General features: G+C 46.0%; 1 protein-coding gene across 2 annotated transcripts in view; it reads right to left on the reverse strand.

Annotated features, from left to right (window-relative positions):
* PRMT8 (protein arginine methyltransferase 8) overlaps positions 1-18,143 on the reverse strand; it is a 102,813-nt gene that overhangs the window by 20,479 nt on the left and 64,191 nt on the right. For both annotated transcript variants that reach the window (XM_030804637.1, XM_030804638.1), the window contains 2 exons: positions 4,938-5,080; positions 4,222-4,309 (listed from right to left, as the gene is read on the reverse strand). In XM_030804637.1, the coding sequence (XP_030660497.1) occupies positions 4,222-4,309; positions 4,938-5,080 (231 nt within the window). The remainder of the gene's footprint in view (positions 1-4,221; positions 4,310-4,937; positions 5,081-18,143) is intronic.

An 18,143-nucleotide genomic window follows, 5' to 3' on the forward strand; every position in this document is an offset into this window, starting at 1 on the left:
TGAAAACAGACTCCTGAAAAGGACTATACTATGGCATAATGTATGTAATTAAAGCAACAACAAAGCCCAAATCTACTATTTTTACAGACTAGATTGACTCACACCCTCATTCTGATAGCCTGGCAGAGGCAACGCTGTTTTCTGGATGTAGATGTGATTCACCTGCCTCTACTGGTCCTTTTACTCACAATGCCCAGCATTAATGAAAAATTGTAAGACACATGAGAAAGGGAAAAATATGACCTATCATCATAAGAAAAAAGTCATAGAACCAAATTCAGAGATGCTCAGATGTTAGAATTATCCAGCAAGACTTTAAAGTATCTATACTAAGTACGTTAAAGAAGTTAGTGGAAAAGGTGGACAGTGTGCATCAATGAATGGAGAATTTCATTAGCGATATGGAAACTTTTTTAAAAAGCCAATGGAAATGCTAGAAATCAAAATAACAATATAAGAAAAGAAGACTTTTTAAAATGAACTTATTAACAGAAGGAATATATCAGGAAATAACCAATAAAGTTGAAAACAGGGCAATAAAAATGATCCAAACTTACACACAAAGAGAAAAAAAGGGTGAAAAAAATAGAGGATCCCAGCTCCATGGGACAATATCAAACATTATTTCACATAATGGGAGTTCCTGAAGAAGGGGAGAAAGAGAATCAGGCAGAAAAAAATATTTGTAGAGATACTGGCTGACATTTTTCTAAACTAACAAAACAATCCATCCACAGATCCAAGAATTCCATGTAACCCCAAGCAGGATAAATAAAAAGAAAAACACACCTAGACACATCAGAATCAAACTGCAGAAAATCAATAAAGACAGAAATCTCAAAAACAGCCTGAGGAAAGAAAATTAAGTACCAGGGGAGAAATGTGATTTCTGATTGGAGAGAGCTGTAGCTACATCCTCCCTCACCACCCCATCCCCAACCATCTGAGTTTCTCTGATGAGGCTAACGGGACTGCCTCAGAATGAGGTCAGAGAAAAATAGAACAAGTGCCACCAGATGCTACTTACAGATTCTCCTCTGTGCAGAAGGGAAAGTGTTTACAATAGATGGACACATTTTAGGCTCTCATGAACAAAGTGGAATCCTTGCATAAAATAGGTTGGAGCCAGAGGAAACTCTGGATGTCATGAGTGGAAGTGAAGCCCACAGACAGCAGTTGAGCCATCCAAGAGGGCTGCCCTTCAACCATCAAGCTATAAGCACTGCCACCTCTGCATGAGGTCTTTCTTTCAGTTTTCTCATCAGCCAAGAAACTGGTGCCCATCTCTCTCATTCTCAGCAGGGTGTAGATTCATGCACTGGGTGCAATTCATGTATTGTGCATGAAATTGAATAGAATATCCACCAAGTTTCCTTCCATTTTTGAAATTCTGTGTATTTCCTTTATAGTAGAAAATGTTTGTAAAATGATTGCTCCTAAGAGTTAAATACTACACCTTGCACATCCCTCTGCTGGTTCACTTTCCCTCCCTCCCTCCCTCCCTCCCTCCCTCCCTCCCTCCCTTCCTTCCTTCCTTCCTTCCACAAAGCTATGTATTGTGAGCCTAGTATATGCCAGACATTTATCTCTCTCTCTATGTGGTCTCTATTCATTGGTGAGCAAATGGAGGGCAGGTTCTGCACTGCCCTCATTCTTGCACTCCCATGTTGCTGTGTGTGGTTGAGAAAGAAGAAGAAAGGAGGGGAGGGAAGGGAAAGGGAGGGAAGGAAATAAAAGAAAAGGAAAGGAGAGGAAAGGAAAGAAAGCTCTCCCCCTAACAATTTACTTTCTGAAAGGGGCTGAACATGTCTCACTCTCCTGCCTCATTTCAAAATTTTTCCTTCTTAGCTGGTTCTTGAGCCAATAAAAAATTGCTTACAATTGTTGCCTTAGCAACCAGCAACCTTTGTGCTTTACTTCTGATTTAGAACTCATAGTAACCAAAATCTCCAATTATTTGAAATGAATTTCCAAATGGGTTTGCTTCCTTTACAAAAAAATAGATTTTAAAAAATGTAAATAGAAAACAGTATTTTAAATACATTTTAAGTGTCTGTTTCTTAGTGTTGTTTTGGGGTGGGGAGGAAGTTGGGGTATCTTTCAGAGACTCTAGAACAAGCACAAGATAAGACGGTGCTAACTTTCAGATTTTGTTTTTCCTTTTCCAGAAGGTATGAACACTGCAATTAGAATCAAAGAAATAAATCACATGATCTCCAGTCTGGGGCCAGTGCCTTAGGAGCCCCTCCTGGCCCCAGGCTGGCTCATTGCAATGTGCATACCTGCAGAGGCTCCTGACACAGGTATCTACGTTGTGGAAACCATGAGAAAGTTTCTTAAAGAGGTGTGCCTCAGGTTGGAGCTCAATAAATATTTAAGTGAACATGACAATGAAGAACGTACCTAGAAGTTTTCCTCCTCAAAACACTATTCAGTACAATTGCACAGCAAGAACTCCAAAATGCAGCTCCAGGGCAAAATATGTCCTATTTATACATGCATTTGATCAACAGTCACTGTGGAGTTGTGTCTGCAGTCTTCCATGAGAGTACATCTGTCCTAGATTCTGAGCCACCAGGGGCTTGGCAGTCAGGCTCACTTGCCAGAGCCAGGGGCAGAAAGGGGCTTAGCTACACAGTCAGAGACTAGATCCCATCTAGTCCCATTATAAGACCAAGAACTGTCATGTCCTTTAATATACATCATCTCACTTAATCCTCATGACAAGTCTGTGGGATTGAGAAGATTATCCCTTAACTGAGGCTCGAAGATATTAGATAATTTGCACAAAGTTACCCAGTTAGGAAACGGCAAAGCCAAGACTTAAACCCAGGGCTGGCAGTGTGCAAAGCATTTAACCTGGGCCCCCCTACCTCTCCTGTCCTCATTTGGTATTTTGCCTCCTTCCCCCAGGAGGTCAAATAGTAGAAATTGCACCAGATTGGCTGGAGGCAGACAGCAACCAGAGAGGGTTTCCAGGGCACAGAGCTTCCAACAGCGGTCCCACTTTTGTCTTCTTCTGAACCTGGCTCTGAACTTCACACTTTGATTTTATATTTCCAGAAAGGCATGAACCCACACAAATACACATATCCATAGCAGAGTCCAGCCGAGTTTTCATCAGTGCCACTAACAACGATGAGATGGCAATTGTTTAAATCTACAGAGCCTCAATTTGTTGAACTGTGGATAGAGTCTTAGCCTCTTGGAGGCGTTTATTCTTCTATTCAATCTGTGAACACCTCCACGATAATCTTGCCAAGTAGGAATGGACCACCCTGTTGGGGCAGGAACCCCAGATGTGCCCAGTCTGATGGATAGGTTGGAGCTTCTGCCTCTTGCTTTAATTTGGGTTTTTTGGGTGTTTGCCTGTTTGAGGGGTTCTTTGCTCCTTTGTTGTGTTTGGTTCTGGTTGAGGAGACACAGCCATGTTCCACTTTACAAAAACACGTTTGGTATAATCTCATTAAGGATCAGGCCTGTGTCAGAGAGAAGTGTCACCCTTTACGAGAAATAGGATAACAGCCGTTTTCAGACCAGGTCAAACATTGGAGAAGTTGTTTGGCTTTATTGTTCTCAGAGAACCACACACGCTTAGCTGATAAGGCATTTAGAATACATATTTAGATATGAGCCCCTGCCTTGTGCACACGTGCACATGCACACTCGCCTTTTGTTTGATTGTTCAAAGCAAAATCTCCACTCTTTCCCACCCTCTCTGCTATCTATTCCTCAAAAGAACCTCAAATAATATGTATTTGAATTTGAAGGAGAATCAATACTATTTTTATAAGTCTGAGTGGAATGAAGGCAGGATTCAAAACAATTGGCCTGGCGAGAGACCTGCCACTTCGGACCCCTGAAGTGGACTTTTGGGCTAACTGAATCTTGACAGGTTTCAAGCCTCTTGCCCTGCTGATCTGTGCGAAAACTCAGCTTCTGCTGCCTCAGTCCAATTTTTAATTCACATTGCATTCATTCTTTCACCCCAGGACATTTCTCTCATCCCAGTCATATGGCTTATTTTCTGTCTGTAGACCTCACACCCTTGGGACTAGATAGAAACATTTAGAGAGCAGACTCCAGAAAGGATCCCAGAGAAGCTTCTCCTCAGGGACAGCAATGGTGTTCATGTCACTGCCTGCTCATCTCGGGCCCACTGGAGTACCTCCCACCCCAACTGTGCAGTGGAAGTCCACCGGAGAAGCAAGAGGGACTTACAGTGGATTTTGAAGTCCTTGTACTGTCTGTCTTCAATCGCTACCACGTACAAAGCTGCCCGGTCTGGAAACATAAGCCCTCCAGGTTTCTGTTGATGAATTGTGGGGAAATGGGTCTCGTAATCTATTCACCTGACAAAGACATCACATTTTGAACTGCACATAGAGTCACCATTCAAGCACCCCCTTGCCAGCATTTCTCAGGCAGTGGACTGTCACCTTGTCTGGGGTGAGGGCTAGGACAGCAAGGCTCAATTTTTATTTTGGAGCAAGGAGAATTTAAGGGACCTAGGTGGAGTCAATAGGACAAATGAGGTGAGGTGAGGGTAAATCCAATGAGGCGCAGCGAGCGATGTTATGACTTTGGCCTGGAGAAGCCCAGATGAATAGCACACCTGGCTCTGGCAGCCATGCAAGTCCTAAGTACTTGCTGACCAAAACGGACCTTTAACTTGACAAGACAGAACGGATGTCTGTTATTGCAAAAGAGGCTGAGGTGAGACCCACAGAAGTCCGCTCTGATGGTTACACATGCTGGACCCAGGGCAACCACTCTATTCCCTGATACAGATCTGCTCTAAAGAGAGGGGTTTGGGGCAGTGACCTCCTAGCCTCAGTCTTCTCTGAAGTCTTCGTATGCCTCCTAGGCTGCAGGCCTTGGGTAGAGCAGCAGGACAGCCAGCCGGCCAATGCAGGGACAGCATGCAGGACACTTACCAGCCACTTGTCCCTGGCAAAGATCACCGTGTTGAGCATGGACTCATAGAACAGACAGTAGCCCATCCACTCGCTGATGATGATGTCCACCTTCTCCACAGGCAGCTCCACCTCTTCCACTTTACCCTTAAATATGGTGATGACTGGAAAATAAGAACCCCAGGGCCATACTTTGCAGGGACCCCACCCAGGAACCACAAGTACCTCACTTCAGGGCCAGATCTCCAGGTTTCAGCCTTATTCTGATTCTACTTTTAGGATGTGAAGTAGCTCACCCTTTACCAAACTAGTTTATAGCAACATAGTTGAAAACTACCTGTATGTTTTCCCTGTAAAATAAATCCAGCCATTACTATGTGCCTGGCACAGCGCTAAGCCTGTTATATGCATGGTATCACATCATCCTTCCAACAGCCCTATGAGGTAAGCGCATTACAATGGACCCTTAACAACTTGGGTTTGAACTGCACAGGTCCACTAATACACAGATTTTTTTTAAATTTACACCAAGTGTGCCTGCCTCTCCTTCCACCTCTTCCACCTTGTCCACCTCTGCCACCCCTGAGACAGCAAGGCCAGCCCTTCCTCTCCCTCCTCCTCAGCCTATTATTCCATGTGAAGGCAATGAGGACAGAGACCTTCATGCTGATCCACCTCCACGCAGTGAGTGGTAAATATATTTCCTCTTCCTTAGGATTTTCTTAGCAATTTTCTTTTCTCTGGATTACTTTATGGTAAGAATATAGTATATAATACATATACCAGATATGTGTTAATTTTTTGTTTTTGAGACAGAGTTTCACTCTTATTTCCCAGGCTGGAGTGCAATGGCGTGATCTTGACTCACCACAACCTCCACCTCCCAGGTTCAAGCGATTCTCCTGCCTCAGCCTCCCAAGTAGCTGGGATTACAGGCATGTGCCACCATGCCTGGCTAATTTTGTATTTTTAGTAGAGACGGGATTTCACCATGTTGGCCAGGGTGGTCTCAAACTCCTGACCTCAGGTGATCCACCGCCTCAGCCTCCCAAAGTGCTGGGATTACAGCCATGAGCCACCACACCCAGCCAATATGTGTTAATTGACTAAGTTATCAGCAAGACTGCTGGTCAACAGTAGGCTGATAGTAGCTTAGTTTTGTGGGAGTCAAAAATTATGCTTGGATTTTCAACTGTGTGGGGGATTGGCACCCCTAACCCCTGTGGTGTTCGGGGTCAACTGTTATTTTGTTTACAACTAAGGAAACTGAGGCTTAGAGAAGTTGAGTAGCAGCAGTGGAAACGGAGCCCAGATCTGATATGACATGACTCTAAAACTCTTCTCAAGGCCCCCACCCTATGTTAGGTTACCATGACAATTCAAACCCAAAGAAAGCATAGATGCCTCCTCTATTACTTTTGCATCTGTTCACAGCCAGGCTCAGTACCAAATGGGTGCCCTTCTAGTGTTTGTGAGGGAGGCAATTGATATTTTGATGACAGCATGGGCTCTGCAGTCAGGGAAACCTAGGTTTAAGTGCCAGATCTTCTCACCATTAGGTGTATGACTTTTGACAAGTTACTTGACCTAACTAAACTCCAATTCCCAAGTGAACAACCAGGAAAAGCAATATCTATTTAGAGGGTGATTGTATTCATTAAATGAAATAACGCATGTGTAGTGCCAGGCCCATAGCTGAAGCTCAACAGAAGGTAGAAATCATCTGACGTATTCCTGCTTGTTGATCCACAGATGGAGAGGAGAAGCAGATAGGGCCAGGGTCAAAGCCCCCGTCCCCAGTGGCTTCTGCTTATGAGTCACCTTCAAGACCTTCGGTTTCCTCTGTGGGAGGAGACACTTCTTAGTTGAGTTTTTGATCAACTGACATAGACATACACATAATTTTGGAGTCCCTTTTGGTATTTGTTGCTGTAAAGATCTGAGCAAGCTAGTTTAGATACCACTGTTAAATTGGCAGGCTGCTGTATTGGTTGGCTTGTTCTTTCTGAACATTTCCTTTGAAAGGTTACATATATTCATGCTCTGAAACTCTCATTCTGCAATATCTTCTGAAAAAAACTCACACAATGCCTGAGCTTTGCTGGGAAAAATGAACAATGGCCTGTACTTAGGAGTAAAAATCAAAAGAACCACATCTGCCTAGAATCTGAGTTTCATGAAAATTAATTTGGACTGGAGGCTCCTGGACGGCAAAGAGCACACAGTTTGCTGGCTTTATTTAGTTTCTTCACAGTGAATAATGCAGGTGATGGAGTGTCCATTAGCAGCTTCTAATAACAGTTTATTCTCCACTATGTGGTATTTAATCAAGCTTTAATTGGATACAGCCTGCTCTACAAGGAGTAAGACACTTTGTACACATGCATTGACCCTGATCACTCTACAGTGAGGTTCAGGCTTGGGTGGCCCTCCTGATTGGTTACTGCTCATCAGCCCCTACCATTAAAAAGTATAAGCAGGAAGAGCTATTCTCCAAAAGGTTTGGAGGAAGTGGGAGGGGTAGGTGTTAAAATTTCTCTGGGTCTCAGAGACCCCAGGGCAGGAACTCAACTGAGAGCAGGGCCCAGGGTGCACTAAGAAAATTCACAGGGGGGCAAAGTAAAGGATTTTTTAAAATGCAAACATTGTGCCTAATTTATTCCTTATTTTGAAAAAGAACTGACAAATATATGCATGACTCACCTGCCTAATCATTTGCACGCAAAGCCTGGCTTGCCTTAGTTTCCTAAACTTAAAAATTGTCTTTAATGGCCTCCCTTATTTTTTTTTCTTTGCACGTTTCTTGAAGGTTCTTCCCTAATGTCTGCCTGTGTCTGTGTGGCTATGGGTCAGTTCCTCCTTCTGCATTTATATCATGACCTCTCTGTAGCCCCAGAAGATGTTTTCTCCTGCCTCCGGGGCCTCATGACCTCCACCCTGAGTGTTTAGTACAAGGCTCCACCCATGACAATTTTTGTGGACAGGACTCTATTAGGAGCTGCAGGAAACAGACAAGCAGTAATCCATTATCAAGTCTAACAAACAGGTATGTATGAAATATTCCTCAGGTGTCCCCCAAAGAGAGTTACTGCTGCTCGTGTTCTCTGTGTTAGCCCTCTTACCCATTAGTTGCTGTAACCTCATCAATATGGATTATAAGAGATGATTGATAGATACATAGATGATATAGAAGATAGATAGATGATAGATAGATAGATATAGGAGGTCACAGAATAGCAAAAATCACAATCTCTGCTTGCAAAAAGGCAGAAGGAATCAGTTAACCCTATAAAATCTTCAACAGTCTGGACTTCTGTTCTCTTAATATCACCCTTCTACATCTATTCAAGTGCAAACATTTCTCAGTGTGGACATGGCCCCACAGTTGGCTTGGTGAGGAGATGAGCCCTTTGTCAAAGGAAAAGGACCCATCTCCTTCAATCCAGTGCCGGATGGGCTTTTAGACTCCATTTATCCCCTTTCTCCAGTGCTTTTGTGCTAAACCTGCACAACTTTATGCTGGAATCCTAAAAGGCAGCAACTTACGCTCTTGTTCCAGCTGACAGCTAATATCAATCAAATATCTCCTCTATTTTCCTCATTAGGAAAAAAAAAAAGAAGGGAGGTTGAATCTGAAATTCTTTGCAGTGCCAGAAAGCTGTGGATCTTCAAATATGTACTGAGCACTTGCTATGTGTAAGGCATTCTGCAAGATTCACTGGTGGAGAAAGCTGGCATCAATAAAAAAAGATGGTGCCTGCAAGTTCCAGTTTGACTGTCATTTTCAACACTTCCTGGGTCCTTTTATTTTTATTTTTAAGAGGTCACATTGTTTCTGTGCAGCCAAATACAACGGTCCAGCTGAATCACCATGAATATTCTTCCTGTAGTCTGTAGTCACCACCAGCAATCACTTAAACTTCCAGATTCAATTTCCCAATCAACAAAATGCTACCTGTCATGGTGGGGCGTATGCCAACTCACTAGGGGCTCTTGGCCAACATAGGGCATTAGGCTGGCTCAAGGAAGTATGTGGGCACACACAGCAGCAGTCTTCCCTTCTCCTTCATGCAAAGGATTTTCAAAGGGGTCTAAGCTATTGATATTAAGATTCTGAGCAGCCATAGGCTTCAGAGCTCCATGCCCAATCTGGACCCCACGTCACTAAAACTGCATCAACTCAAGGTTGCATTGAGGTCACTGTCCGGATCCATGTTTTTATTCCAGAAGGATGAGGAAAGTTTGTTCAGCGAACTGTGACAGGACCCTGGCTGGTAAATTTTAGAATGATTAATCATAACTAAATGCACAGCAGGGAGCAATAGACTCTAAATTGGGAAAATTTCCCCTGTAGCTTCAAGTTTGTAAATTAGACATCCAGATTTTTAAAAATGATTTTTTGAGTGGAATTTTTTCTTTTTGGTTTGAGTGGTTCTTACAGAAATCTAGTCATTCTCATTAATGGTCATGTTTGTTTTTAAACAAATCAGGCCAGCTCAACCTCATTGGAGCCTCCAGCGCGTCCATCAGGGTCAGCTGACACCCATAGGATCTGAAGTTAGTGATCATTTTTAGGGTCCTCACTCTTTCAGAGAGCAGATCCTGTGCCACAGAAGAGGAGGCATGAGGGTCATGTGCATGGGAACAGGGAACATATTATGAGCCTGTGAAGCCCCCTGACACCCCCGCCAGCCCCACTGCAGCAAAGCCCCTTGCTTGCCCACTCCACTCCCTTGGTCCTTGCTCACACATCTATTTTGGTGACACCCATGCTGGCTGCCTTGCACCCGGCTCACCTCCAGCGTATGCATTCCTTCTCTTCGTTGTCTATTTTAGCCTCCTATTTCCAGGATATAGCGGAGCACTTGACTCCTCACAAACATTCAAAATCATTACTGAATGAACGGATGGATGAATGAGCAATTTTGAAGAAAAAAAGGGGGGGGGCATTGGGTTAAGAGACAAAAGATATTCAAACTGGTCCTAATTGTGACAGTAAAAAATTACTAGCATTTGAATAGCAGCTTGCAGAGTGATTTTCCGTATGTTACTTCAGTAATCCTCCTAGGAACTTGTGTGTTTGGTTTTATTATTATTTTTGCCTAAGGAGAGAATGGGGGTTTAGAGAAGTCAAATTGTGGGGGCTGAACCTAGGCCTGTTGTGCACGTTTGTGCCTCCCCGTGGTTCCTTTCCTCGCCCGGTGAATGGGTGTACATCTGACCTCCCTACCGCCTGGGATTCTTGTGGACATGGAGCAACTGCTTGGGATGTTGAGAGAAAAGAAATCAGAGAAGGCAAAGGACTAACCTACCCTTCTCCTGCAGCTGGTCAGGAGTGATGGGAAAAAGGATGTCAATATCCCTACCCTCAATGTCTGGTGGGACTGGGACTACGTCCTGCAGCAAACTGACCCTATTGCTGCAGAGGCATAAGAGAGCCCTGGGTGTCACGAAGCCTCAGTGTGGTCGCTTCCGCAATATAGTACCCTCTCCCTGCCCAAATCCCCCATTCACCCGAGAACGTAGGACTCGAGGGTCTGCCTTGTCCTCACTGTGTAATCTGCCTGGCTTCATGTTCTAGCCTGCTCTGGCTCCCTTGAGGGCTCAGGGCCCAATAAGCTTGGCTGGAGCTCTAAAGCCCTGCTAGCTTTGCCAGAGCCATTCCCTGGCCAGAGACCCTGCCTGGTTTCTCTCCTCCCTTAGGCAGTGGCTGGAGTACTCAGTTAATCAGAACAATACCAGGACTCTTCCCACCCCAAATCATCGCCCACCACTTAGAACCCCACCTGTGGTCCAGCCTGGCAGATACCCAGCACCATGGCCACAAGCAGATGATCATGTGGGCTTGGCCAAAGGGGAGCAGGGGTTATCAGGAAGGCACTGGTACTGGGTAGAATGGTTGAAATCAGTGGGAATATAAAGGGCAACCAAAGCTTCCCCAGGGCTCAGGTATTCAGAAAACCATTCCAGGTTTCTCTATCTGAAATGGTTTCACTCTCTCCTGGCAGCAGAAGCTTCCATGGGACAGAAAGTATCTCCCACCTGAGGGAATGTGTACAGGCAGGTAAAACACTCTTCCCACTGCTCTCAGCATGGCCCCATCTTCACCTTTAGGTCTCCAGAAGGGAAAACAAAACAGCTCTGGTTTGTAGCATCTGCCAATGTCCATGGTGTAAATACTTCCACCATAGCCGATTTCAAGCTGACGACACAGATGATGTCATTCAAGGCAGAGTTGAGAAGAGATGAGTGCACGCAATTGGCTCTTAGCAGGCAGTGTGTGACAGCCAGCATGCCCCTTGCGACCACCCAATTGGAAAAAGCACATCCCCATTTTCTCAATTACTCCATGCTGTTTTTTTCTAACCACGTTCACAGTTTGTGATTATGTTGTGATTTTGTTTGTTCGCTTGCCTTCGTGTCTGTCTTTCCCCTGAGACTGTAAGCTTTATGAGAGCAAAGATTTTGTCTGTGCTAGTCACACCACAAACTCCCCCACGCCCGACAGAGGACCTAGTACATGGCTCAATAATACTCGAAGGGATGAATACATGAAACTCACTTCGAAGACTATTAATGGGTTGTTTCTCGAGCCATTAGGGAAGGAAGTAGCAGTTGCCAGCAGTCACTAGTACAGGCTCATTAAAAATAATTACATATGACTGGTCTCATTTCTTTTTTTGACACGGTTATTAGTCAAGTTAATAAATGGAATAACCATAACAACCGCTAATGTTTATTTGTTGCTTAGTGCTCACTGGATGCTGTTGTGTTTTATACAGTGGTGTGCTGGAGATACTTAACAACTGGCTCTCCAGGAGATAGAAGCCCTGGTTTGTCGCCTTTGCTGATTTCTGTGGTATAAATACTTCCACCATGGCCAATGACTGCATCCATTCTGCAAATTTACTGAAACTCTCACAATCAGCTCTCAGGATCCTGTAAGGGGCTGGCTCCAGAGTGCCACAGTTATACAAACAGCAACTATGCAATCGCTACAATGGCCCTGGAAGGTATGAACCACTAATTCCCATCTCATAGATGAGGAAACTAAGGCACATAAACTAAGTCATCCAAGAGCGCAGCCTAATTCTGGCAGAGCTGGGTGTGAGCCAGAAAGTCTGATTCCAGAGCCCATGCTTGCAGTATATCATGTGGGACTTCAACAAGGACATTGACAAGGCCCCACCGCCATGGCATCCTAAGGGAGAAGATGACAAAGTACTGTGTGGATTCATGACTTGGCTGCATGACCCTATTCCAAGGAGCTGGTCAAGAGCCTAATGTAGAGCAGCCTATAGGAGCTTCCACCCTCACCGTAGGACACCCATCACAAACCGGGAGCAATGACCCCAGGAGAGTGATCATCTGTAGGGCGTCTTAGTCATTTGTGATAGAAGACCAACTCTAACAACATGGTGTTGAATATGAATAAAAACATGTGACTCTTGGTTTGGATTGATTCAAAACATCCACCAACCAGATACAGGTTAGGAGGTATCGCTTGGCAGCAGTATATGAATAGACAACAGATTGTAGTTGGTCTCCAGCTAGGAACAGTGTGACATGGTGTTTTCCACAACTTCTGGCAGGCAGAAACTGGAGGTGCATTGTCACAAGTGCAGTATCTTGGCCCCTCCCATTGACTGGCTGTGTTTATTTCTTAGCACGACCCTCTGTTGGTGAAAGAGATGCTAAAACATGGCCAGAGGAGAATGTTCCAACCACTGCCCTCCTGAGCAAAAGAGGAAGGAACTGGGGATGTGTAGCACTCGTGGAATCCCCACCAGGAGAATCATCCCAGGACTGGGTGGTTGCAAAGCACAGAGAATTACTGTCAGAGCACTTATATAAGGCTGGCAGTGTGTGGCCAAGAATCATTAAGGTGTAGACCATTACACCTGAAACGACCTGTAGCTGACATTTGAGCACCTACTGTATGTGAGGCCCTATATCAGGCACTTGACCTCCACAATCTCTAAGCCCCTAATAACCTTATGAGCTGTGCACTGGCCTGTCTCCTCTAAAGGAGGCAAATAGAGGCTCAGAAAGGGGAAGAGATTTGACAAAATCCTCCCTACCATTAAGTTGCAGAGGCCAAGCTGTCCCTTGCCACTGCCTCATGTCATGCTACCTTAAAGTTTCTTCTAGCTATGACATTTATGCTTTAGGTCATGCAAAAGTAGGAGAAGGACAAGGAGGGGCATGCTTTTTTCCTTGAGTTTTCTGGGAAGTAAACGGGTTATACATTTTTTGTTTCTAGAGTTATACCAATGCAATCAACCTCTGAGCTCCTATGTCAACCTTCACAAATGGATCTATCTTTTTAAGCATCTCGGCAGCCCACTGGTTTCCTCATCAGATGGAGAGGAAATAATAGTTGTTAGTGCTTAAGTCAAAGAGGAGTCACTGAAGCGTGCGTGTGGGCCACACATGTGGAAGAAGCCATGTGAAGCCTGCGTGCCTGCCGCAGGTGGCTTCCTGTGGGTGTGTGTCTACATGTGAATAACTCCATCACGGGAGCTGTACGGAGGTGGAGAGGGAGAGAGGCTGATTGCTTCTGGGAAGCAGGTATTCTATGCCCCGTGTTGTTATTTATGTCTCTACACCTACGCTCCTGAGACCCACATGGCTGGCTGTTGCAGCATTTCAAAAGCATTTCCATGGAAGCATCCATGCAGCCAAGCTGTCCTCCTCTGAGTACACACACCAAGGCTGAGCAAGTGAGCAGGTGCAGCAGCCAGGGCCCTGGGATGCCTCGCTGGCTCCACCCGCCTGTTGCAAACCCTGGGAGGAAGAAGTAAAGACCACTCAGCTTTATGGAGGCCCCTGGACCTGGAGGTCCCTCCTCCCTGGAACAGGTGTGTGAAGGGAAGAACGGGCAGGAGGGCAGCTATTCCCTTGGGGACAATGGTTTGCCCTCTTTGCATCGGTAGCATAGAATCAAGTCTGAGCCATCAAAACCCAGAGCACAAACGATTCCATGCTAAAGCCATGAGGTGAGGCGGAGCAAACCCAGGAAATGGTGGGGGTGTGGATGCCACAACGGGTCAGCATGGACCACGGCAGCCCGGCTCAAGCAGAGAAGGGTGCCCATGTGGGACGCTGCCCAACAAGGGTGTCAGATCCCAGCATGGGGTGACAGACATCTGCCTGGGGCAGGAGGTGGTGACAATGGGAGGTTGGTTACATTCAGGGGTATGTAAACATATTATAAATGAGTAGTAAGCAAACATAGTACCGATAATGAGAGTCTGGTTTTTCTGGTAGAGAAAGGAGGTAGAAATATGGAAAGGGAGGAAATGAGAGGAAACTCCATGGTATTGGTTAACACTGAAGTGTCATGTGAGCTCCTACTTGACAATACATATAAATAGATACAGTAACAAAGTTTGTGTAAATGTGTCCACTCACGCAGAGACACACAATCCCCAGCACTCCCCAGTGAAACAGCCTGGGAGCATCAACATTCTAAAATCAATGAGTGTCTAGCCCCGACCTTAGTTTCTAAATGCTGCGGTCCACTAACTGGAATCAGGGAGAAATGACTGATTCCAGAACAGAGGCATGGAGACACACATGAGCCTGGAATGTCTTGTGCTGGAAAGTAAGAAGGCTTGGGAAAAGGGAAAGAGGCATTTCAAAGGGACACAGAAGCCAGCTGGAACGGCATCAGTGACCAAATCAGGGACAATTTGAGTATCGAAGCAAGTAGTGATAACAGCTATAACCTATTACATAAAATAGGAATCTATAGTGAAATGAATGGACAGATCGGTAGATGGATGAACGCTGGCTGTCTGGCTGGCTGGCTGGGTGTATGGACAGATAGATAGCTAGATTAGATAGATTAGATAGACAGGATAGATAGATAGATAGATAGATAAGGTAGGTAGGTAGGCAGGCCGACAGACCAACAGACAGATGAACAGACAGATGGATGGACATACGGACGGATAGATACATACATACATACATACATACATACATCCATACATACATACATCCATACATACATAGACAGATAGATAGACAGATAAATGTTAGTTTGATGAGTGATGAAATATTTACATGCTCTCAAAGTACCTCCCCCAGGAAATCATACTAATTACAAAGGGAAAAGAGCAGCTTTCCCATGGCGAAGCCTGGCAGCAGACACTGCCTTCCCCGAGTGGCCTGAGTGAGTCTATCAGTAATGAGACAAGCCGAAATTGCATGCTATGAGAACACAGCATACTGTCTGTGATATTTCTATCCAAGATGCAGAACCTGAATCCAATCATGAGAAACCATCGCACAATCCCAAACTGGGGGACATCCTAGAAAACACTGGCCTGTGATCTTCCAGTGTATCAAGACCATGAAAGTCAACGAAAGTCTGAGTAGGCCAGCTTGAAGAGAACAGTCACAACAACTAAATGCAACGTGTCATTCTGAACGAAATCCTTTTGCTACAAATAATGTTACTCAGACCATTGACAAAACATGAAAAGGATCTGGGCATTAGGTAATGACGACGTGTTAATTTCCTGACTTTGATGGTTGCATGTGGCTTGTAGAAAATGTCCTCGTTGATTTGAAATGCACATTAATGTATTCAGGGATGACGGAGCATCGCATCAACCACTTACTCTCAAAGGAGTCCGTAGAAAACCCAGCTGTATGTGCGCCTTTTCTGTACATTGGGTATTTCAAAGGTTAAAATAAAGAAGGGAAAGGGGAGGAGAAGGAAGGGGAAGAAGGGGAGAGCCCTATGGTGTGAGGCAGAGCAGGATGATGAGGGGGCTGTGTGGTTCCTTTCCTGGCAAGCAGGTCGGAGATGCCTCAGGGGAAGTTAGACACCTCCCCTGCTGGCCCACCCCACACTCTGCTATGAATGGCTGCAGGGCAGTAGCCCCTGCAAGCCTAGGGAGGAGGGAGACCAGGGAGGCTGTGTTTCCAGAGCCCCAGACATTTACTGGGGGTGGGCTGGCACTGAGAGGGAGATGAAGAGTCAGGGGCTGGGTCAGAGGTCAGGAATTATGGCACAGGTGAAACCTGTGCAGAGGGAGAGGAATGGTCTAGGTGCTGTTTGGAAGCCTCTCAGGGCTCAGGGATGAGACTCAGGACCACTGAGAGGACATCTGATCGTGCTGTACCCGCACACAGCCTGCCCTCCCAACAGGCTTTCAGGCTCAGCAGCACTCCTGGTGCTTGCATCCACACAAACACACCTTAGCAAAGGGCACAGGAACAAAAGCCCAGGCTCAGTCACCCACCTCTCCTAGCCTCAGTTTCCCCACCTGTTAATGGGGAAAACCATTTGCCCTATTTCACAGGTTGGGGAGAGGGATGCCAGGCTGTGTCACCCTCACAGAGAAAGAATCGACCAGTTTTCTTTATCCGTCTTTAGTAAGCAGATAGGGAGCCCGGGTCAAGCACTTCTCTGAGGAGGGCACAGAAGAGACCCAGCTCTGCTGGGTGAGCCAAGAGAGGCTGGACACCAAGCCAGGGGCCAGGGTGTCTGAGCAGCATTCCCCTACTTGGGCCTCAGGATCGCAGCTCCACTTGTGGCCACTACAGATGCTGCCCGCCCATTGCCCCAGCCTTTGTCACAACCACCACCACCCTTCTCCACTTCCTTCCTGGCCCAGCTTAGATCCCACGGTCCATCACTGTTGTCAACTTCTGGCTCCCCCTCCCTCTGCTGCATGCTCCCAGCAAAGCCCTGATCCCAGCCACCTTCCACTCCAATCGCACTCGAGCTCCTGAGAGTGGTAAGAGAAAGATCACACAACAGCAAGGATGGGAGGCACTGTGCCTCTATGGTCACACATCTCTACAAGCATCAGACGCATCGTAGCAATCCTCACTCCCCCAGCCTGTCTGCTGCCCTCCCTCCTTCCCTCTCAGTCCAGGACTCATCTCCCTTCACCTTCTGTCTTTTTGGCATGCAACTGTCTCACTCTTCACTAAGCAAATGAAAGCAGCAAAACAGGGGCTTCCCTGGTCCATCTGGACCCACACTCCCCACTTTCCCCCACTTCTATGGCTAAACTGTCCCTACCCCAAGGCAAAGGCCGCCTCTCCACCTCTGCAAGGCAAAGAACGCCCCACCACCTGTGCAAGGCAAAGTCCGCCCCTCCACTGGGCAGGGCAAAGGCCACCCCTCCACTGGGCAGGGCAAAGGCCACCCCTCCACCTGTGCTCTGGAGCCCACCCCTGACGCACACATCTTACCTTCTCAAGGTCTTTGCTGCTGAATTTACTTTTTCCTGCATCTGCAATTTTTCTCTGTCCCTCTACTATGCCAGTGAATCACATACACATTTTCATATCTCCTATTCTTTAAAAAAAAACTTCTTCCCTTAATGCCACTTCCTTTACAGCTACTGTTCCATTTTTCTATTCTCATCATTTCTGGTCCTTGCCTCACAGTCTTTCCTGAACCTACTCTAACTGGATTTCTCTCCCAGCCCCACACTGAGCCTGTGCTTGTTAAGAGCGCTGGTAACCTCCATGTGGCCAAAGTCAATGGTTGTCACTTCTGTGTTCTTCCCAGACCTGATCCCTCCACATTCCCTACAGTTGAGCATGCCCCCCTCTCTGGGCTTCATGGTCCTCCTCTCTCCTGAATGCCCTTCAACTGACTGCATCTTCTCTACCTCTTTGCTGCCCTTCTCCCCTGCTTGACCTCCGAATGTTGCAGTGTAGTGCCCTAGAGCCCCATCTTTGGCCCATTTCTTTCTTGTAGCTACACACCATCCCTAAGTGACCTCATCCTGTGGCTTTAAATACCACCTATAGGTTGATGAGTCCCAAGTGGAAGTCTCCTGGTCTGGCTCTTCCTGAAATTCTAAACTCACATATGCAAGTCTGACTCAATGCATCTACCTGGATGTCCAATGGGCATCTCAAACCTAACACATGCAAAAAGGACCTCTTGATTTCCTTCTCACTCCTGCCAGCCCCATGAGTACTTCACCTGCAGCCAACCACCATCCACCCAGTTGCCCAAGTCAAAAAGAATTGTTGCTTCTCTCTTTTTTCTCATCCCCACACTCAATACATCCTCAGGTCCTGTGCCTCCATCTCCAAGCATAACCCACAGGGATTACTTCTCTCCATCTCCACTGCTGCCCCCAGTTCCTGATGTAGCCCCTCTCACTGGAGCACTGCAATAACTTCTTCCTGTGTGTCTGCTCACACTCTTCTTGCTTGTAACTTATTCCAACCCATCCTCCATTG

The sequence above is a fragment of the Nomascus leucogenys genome, chromosome 23 (genome assembly GCF_006542625.1).
Source record: "Nomascus leucogenys isolate Asia chromosome 23, Asia_NLE_v1, whole genome shotgun sequence".
NCBI classification, from domain to species: domain Eukaryota; kingdom Metazoa; phylum Chordata; class Mammalia; order Primates; family Hylobatidae; genus Nomascus; species Nomascus leucogenys.